At 41.9% G+C, this 6,404-nt stretch overlaps 1 protein-coding gene across 1 annotated transcript; it reads left to right on the top strand.

The window, feature by feature from the left end:
* Positions 1 to 2,775: 2,775 nt before the first annotated feature.
* LOC135482238 (ADP-ribose glycohydrolase OARD1-like) lies at positions 2,776 to 5,963 on the top strand. The gene is made up of 3 exons (XM_064762117.1): positions 2,776 to 2,912; positions 4,108 to 4,270; positions 4,829 to 5,963. Exons 1-3 carry the CDS (start codon positions 2,820 to 2,822, stop codon positions 5,101 to 5,103), a joined length of 531 nt encoding a protein of 176 aa, XP_064618187.1. The 5' UTR covers positions 2,776 to 2,819; the 3' UTR covers positions 5,104 to 5,963.
* The last annotated feature ends 441 nt before the right edge of the window (positions 5,964 to 6,404 follow it).

Here is a 6,404-nt window from a genome sequence, read left to right as displayed (position 1 = left end):
GGTGTCTGTCTAGCCTGGTGCCCGGGGGTAAAAAAAAAATCTGCCCAGTGTAGGGCTCGAACCCATGGTCCAAAAAAGCAAAAGGCCTGGTTTATAGCTCAATCTGTTACCAAGTAATCACCACCCTAACGGCGGGCTCCGGATTTTTTGCGCTAGCGACCCACCGTGAAGGGGGGTTAATTGGCGTTGACACATCCCACCACCATTGGGCCATCTACAACACCCCTTGGTAAGGTCTCTCTGCCTCCGAAACTGTCGAAAGTTGCAGAGATTCCTTAGAAGTGCGTAGAGCCCGGCGCCATATGCAGGTAATGTATTCATATACTACATATACAGGAGACCAAATCCGGATTTGAGCTAGCAAACATCACCTTATATATGTAGTATATGAATACACCCCTTACACACAGCGCCTTTCCCACCTCTGTCAGCCGACTGAGCTATATCCCAGACCCACGAAACATGGGCTAAATTGGTGCGCCAGAACCTATACCCTGTATACTACTGGCTGTACCGACAACAGGTAATTTACCCAACATAGCAGGACCTTCTGACTCTTTCATTCAGATTTAGGGAAGATATTTTCGTAATAAATCTAACATTGGTAAGGAAAAGTAATGCAAAGTCACAATATTTTTCTTCAAGCAATGACTCTACCGAGGCGGTTTTCTTGCTAGCTCACCCTGACAAGTTACTGAAGTCTCATGCCCAACATGTACGCATCATGACATGGGCAGCCATTCTCAGTTCCCCTGCTTATGAATGTGTGGTCAAAAATGCACCAGTTTGGCCCTTAAACTAAAGGCAAAATCCAGTTTATTGCATCGATATTTGTCTGCCCTCTATACTGTTCCCAATACTGAACTTCATCTCCTCGGCATTCAAAACTGTATAGAACTTTTCATATATTTTTCTGTGATAACTGTGCCCCACATGCTTTTTTGTATGTATATATAGTGCCAGACGTTATGTTCACTTTAACCTTTCTTTCAACAGTAATCCACCCGTTTTAACTTTTGAATCGAACATGACGACCCAACGTCCGCCATGTTTTGAATTAGAACTTCTGCTAAGTCCCGGGAAGGTACCTGCTGGCTGTTCAAAAGATAAACTGTTGATATCGAAATCCAAATTCTATAATACCATTTATATGAAGGCAATAAAAACGCAAAAATACAAACAGATTCACATTGTAAGGTTACGTTGGAAGAACAGCCAGCTTTAACTTTGCAGGGGCTTGACGGAATTTCGAATTCAAAACATGACGTTGGGTAGTCTTGTTCGAATCAAATAATAAATTAATAACAGAGTGCTCTATGTTTCCCCTAAAGATGATGAGTTTCTCGTATAACAAATTATCTACACCACGTTAAGGGTTACTTGTACACAACGGCGGATCTGATTAAACTCTTGACTGTGTGTCTGCCCAAAGCTCCAGGGACGTATTCATTGCGGCATACTGCGCATGAACACTAACTGCTACATCAAATCACATTAGGCGACCAACTGTTAATCATATTGTAAAGGCGAGAGGACTGTCTCATCCATACCACATGGTAAAGCTTGTTAAATCTCGCCCCGCCCAGACTCTACACAGGCCGTCTTTCCAACAATCTGACCATTTAAATGAGAAGACAATTAAATAGAGCTGGTAAAATATAGTTAACCGTGCTATCACCGGCAGCATTGTAGAACCAAAGCATTGCCAAGACTGATTTACTGATCCATTTGATTGATGTTTAATGCCATATACTCATGTGTAAGTTTTCATTTACACGATGACGGTCTCTTTGTTGGAGGACACCGGAGCAACCGTGGAAAACCACTGAGTTTTGGCAAGATACTGACGAACTTTCTAAAGTGTGACGAATAGCTAGATAAGCACGCCTAGTCGATGGAAGACAACGGCCTGCTCCAAGAATGGAACAGACGACCTAACGTCCGTTATGTTTTGAATTGTCATGTCCCGGCAAGGTACCTGCTGGCTCAAATTTCAAAATCTTAAAATCTTTATATAACGTCGGTTGGTGGCAACAAATAAACATTAGCCAAAGGATACTTATGCCAATAGGACAAACTGTAGCTCGAAAGATAAACGGTTGAAAATAAAATACAAATTCGTGGGGCTTTTTGAAGGCAATAAAAAGGCAAAAAAATATAAATAAATAAATAAATAAAGCAAAAAATAAATAAATAAATTCATAAGTTTTCGAATGGCCATTAAATTCACATGTTTTGAGCGCATTGATGTGCCATGGCACGAAAGGTGCGCATGCAGCGCGCGCGCAAAAAAAAAATAGCTGCAGGTGTAAAATGATGACGTCATGATATTTGTGCGTAGCACAAAAAAGCGAAATATCATGGAATTGCCACTCGTATACGCCTAGGAATGGGATAAAAATTGTCCATAAGACCACGAAGCCTTCGGCGAGCGTAATTCCCCCGACTTTTGTCCATGACACGTAAGTTTTGACTCAAGCAAGTCGGCGGAAGGCTTTGTTCCCAATACCCATAAACTCGTCAGCGAACTAGACCTTAAAAGTTTACAGCCGATTCCTTGGCTAGGTTTCCTCCCACCAGAATGCTGGCCGCCGTCGTATAAGAAATACTCTTGAGTACGGAGTAAAACGCCAATCAAACAGATAAATAAATCAAAGGAAATATCGCATGTATTGCATGTACAACCAACAATTGTGGGCTTACAACACTGTGATGAACTAGGTCACGTCTCTTAAGGTAGTTTGGATACTTGAACATTAGTGGTGATCCGTCAAAAGCTGTCAGCAGGCTTGGAGAATAATGTAGATTTGATTTTTGTCATGGATAAATACTTGACGAAGACATCTGTGAGCAGAAAGCGTAAATCAACAGAGCAAAGAGATGAAGAGGAAACTGATCAAAAAGCAGTTCAGGTAAAATTGGCGAGGTAATAAAGTAAAGTTTATTTTCGAAAACGAAGTCAGAGAAAAGTATGATAGAGTGTCGGGTTTTCGTGCTAGCTATATGTTGGCATGATTTCAATTAGATTATCTTACATTCTTCGGAGTAACCAAGACATTACTTACCTGTTTAGTAAGACATACTGGTAGTCATTCCTTTGCCATACTTATTGTTTCGAATACCATCTTGAAAGGCGAACTACATGTAATTCAACCAATGAATCCAAGTTACTTGTATTCCCCCCACCAGTCGATTACACAATATCAAGTTGAAACCATAGGCACTTGTATGAGATTAATAGAGGGATTGAGTTTATAGCATGCTGTACAACTTACATAAGTCCTACATTATGAAAAGGGTGGTTATATTAAGTGGCCAGGGTATGGCAAGGAAAGTTTATTAGTAGGCCTATAGGGCATAGCATGATTAGCCCAAGATCTTGGTCTAAGAGTGGCTTCTCCATGGCATACGTGCCTCGGCCAACTACTCTAAAGAAATATGGTGGCAGTGCGGTCAGTGCGGAAAGCAGGGTCTTTAGGTTGTTTTCTTTTATTTGCGTGAGACTTACTTCATTTCAAAGAAAATCAGCCTGGACCTTCGTAGAGTACGAAATTACTTCTGTTAAGCTAAGCTGTTCTTAAATACCAATATTTTAACCTGGAAGACTCATTGGCTGCATGTACATGTACGCCTAACCCCACGTTAAATGACCCCCGCCAAGATCCTTGGCTATAGCATGATATACAATGTGGGCTCAATCCTTATACAGGGTACAAATTTCATGCAAGAGTTCGTTGTCAAAAGTGTATTATTTATTTGATTGTTGTTTTACGCTGTACTCAAGAATATTTCACTTATTCGATGGCGGCCAGCATTATGGTGGGTGGAAACCAGGCACAGTCCGCGGGAAACCCACGACCATCCGCAGGTTGCTGCAGACCTTCCCACGTACGGCCGGAGAGGAAGCCAGCATGAGCTGGACTTGAACTCATTGCGACCGCATTGGTGAGTGACTTCTGGGTCATTACGCTGCACTAGCGCGCTAACCAACTGAGCCACGGAGGCCCCCGTCAAAACTGTGTTAACATGTACAGAGTCATAGTCCATATGACCAAGGATTCTGTGTAGTGTAGCTGCTGATGCTTCTAATTTCTCTTTCTCTGACAGTCTTACCCGGGCTTAGAGTTTGTTCAGAAAAAGGGCGACCTATTCTCCTGTGCCGAGAAGGATGCTTTGGCCCACTGTGTTAGTGCGGACTTCCGAATGGGAAAGGGCATCGCTGTGCTGTTTAAGCAGAAGTTTGGGGGAGTGCAAGAATTGAAAGATCAGCGTAAGTATATGATCTGAGGGAAATTGTAGATTCCGTGCTCTCACTGTTTGTGGCCAGGCCTTAATTGGTGACAGCAGATGGTTGACAACACTTGTCTACCAGCCATATGGCGTGTGTATGTGTAAATCACGCATGGAAAAGTTCATCAGTAATTTGCCAAAGGTTGTTGGCAAGCATTTGAGTTTCCTACACTCATACAACTGTCACTTAAACAATCTTGAGTAAGGCGTTAAATAGCAATGAGATAAATAAATTAACATTAGTTAGGCTGGAGTCTCTTTTGCAGTTTACTGTGGAACCTGGCAGTACATGCATAATACTGACCTTGACCTAACATTTGGTCTATGTGTCTTTAGCCAAGCCAATGCCTACATTTCAGTGATCCTAGAAAGGTGTTTTGAGGCATGTGTGGAAGTCAAGGTGACTAAAAAAACATTATGTTTCAGCACAAAGAGTAATATTTTATCGTGTGAAAAAATGCACTTTTTGGGTGAATTTTTAGGGTAAATGCCTGTATCATTGTGATATTTTTCAGTTTCCTTCCCACTCTAATTCCAGTTTGCAGACCTGGGGGTGTAGCAGTGCTGAAGAGAGGGGACAGATTTGTGTATTACCTGGTCACCAAGGAAAAAGTGTACAACAAACCGACCTATCCCGTGCTGAAGTCCAGTCTAGAAGCCATGAGAGATCACTGTGTGAAGAACTGTGTCCAGACTGTCTCCATGCCAAGAATAGGCTGTGGCCTCGATGGTCTTCAATGGACAAAAGTTGCAGATATGATTCAGGACGTGTTCAGGAACACGGACATGACCATCAATGTTTATACCATATGACAAAAACACCAACCTGAATGTGGATGTTTATAGCATATGATGAGACCACCAACATGACCATCAATGTTTATGGCATATGACAAGAACACCAATATGACCATCGATGTTTATAGCATGTGACAAGAACACCAACATGACCATCGATGTTTATGGCATATGACAAGAACACTAACATGACCATTGATGTTTATGGCATATGACAAGAACACCAGCATGACCATTGATGTTTATAGCATATGCCAAGAACACTAACATGACCATTGATGTTTATGGCATATGACAAGAACACCAGCATGACCATTGATGTTTATAGCATATGCCAAGAACACTAACATGACCATTGATGTTTATGGCATATGACAAGAACACCAACATGACCATTGATGTTTATAGCTTATGACAAAAACACCAACATGACCATACATGTTTACACTACAGTATATGACACTTGTAACATACAAGTAACTGACTTGTAACATTTGGGGTACCCTAGGCTACTGACTAGCCTGCCCCAGGCTGCCATGATGATTGATGACTTTGATTGTATTCATTCTCACATTAGAGGAAGATCATATCTTTGGATAACTTTTGGATATTTTTGTTATTTCTGTCTGTTGTGTCCAGTTGAAGTGGGGACAGGCTTGAAAATAAAATGTACCCGGAACTACACAGAAGTATGAGTGTGTGACTGTGGTGTGGTGGTAGTAAGATACATGAGTTTAAACCCAAGCGGGGAAGACATTATTTAATTTTTGGATCGGTACTAAGTGCCATATCTGTTTTCTCCCAGGGCCCAGTAGTAAGCATTTAAATCAAATTTTACATTTTAACTTGCTCTGTGAAACCTGACCCCCCCCCCCCCCACCCACCCGACTTTTGGAAGCCACACCCAAACTATCCAGGTGTCATATGCAGGGAATGCATCAGGTGTCTTGTCTGGTGTAAGCGTATTGGTAGTGAATCAAATGTCACGTCTGGTGTAAGCATACTGGAAGTGCATCAGGTGTCATGTCTGGTGTAAGCATACTGGAAGTGCATCTGTTCGGCCGGCCGTGGGAAAGTCTGCCAGCAACCTACAGATGGTCGTGAATTTCCCCCACCTTAATGCTGGGCTCCATCCTTTAAGTGAAATATTCTTGAGTACGGAGTAAAATACAAAGCAAATGAATAAATAAATATATAAGTGGAAGTGCTTCAGGTTTCATATCTGGTGTAAGCATACTGGAAGTGCATCAAGTGTCATCTCTTGTTTCAGCTTGCAGGGAATGCAACAGGTGACATGTCTGGTACCAACACACTGG

This window comes from Liolophura sinensis, chromosome 1 (genome assembly GCF_032854445.1).
Source record: "Liolophura sinensis isolate JHLJ2023 chromosome 1, CUHK_Ljap_v2, whole genome shotgun sequence".
In the NCBI taxonomy this organism is placed as follows: Eukaryota; Metazoa; Mollusca; class Polyplacophora; order Chitonida; family Chitonidae; genus Liolophura; species Liolophura sinensis.
This window is presented reverse-complemented; position numbering and strand designations above follow the sequence as displayed.

Excerpts from the sequence above, each read along its gene's own strand:
- LOC135482238 (XM_064762117.1), top strand. The coding sequence starts at position 2,820 with ATGGATAAATACTTGACGAAGACATCTGTGAGCAGAAAGCGTAAATCA. Across the intron at positions 2,913-4,107 it reads CTGATCAAAAAGCAGTTCAG|TCTTACCCGGGCTTAGAGTT; the intron begins GTAAAATTGGCG and ends TTTCTCTGACAG. Across the intron at positions 4,271-4,828 it reads GCAAGAATTGAAAGATCAGC|TTTGCAGACCTGGGGGTGTA; the intron begins GTAAGTATATGA and ends CTCTAATTCCAG.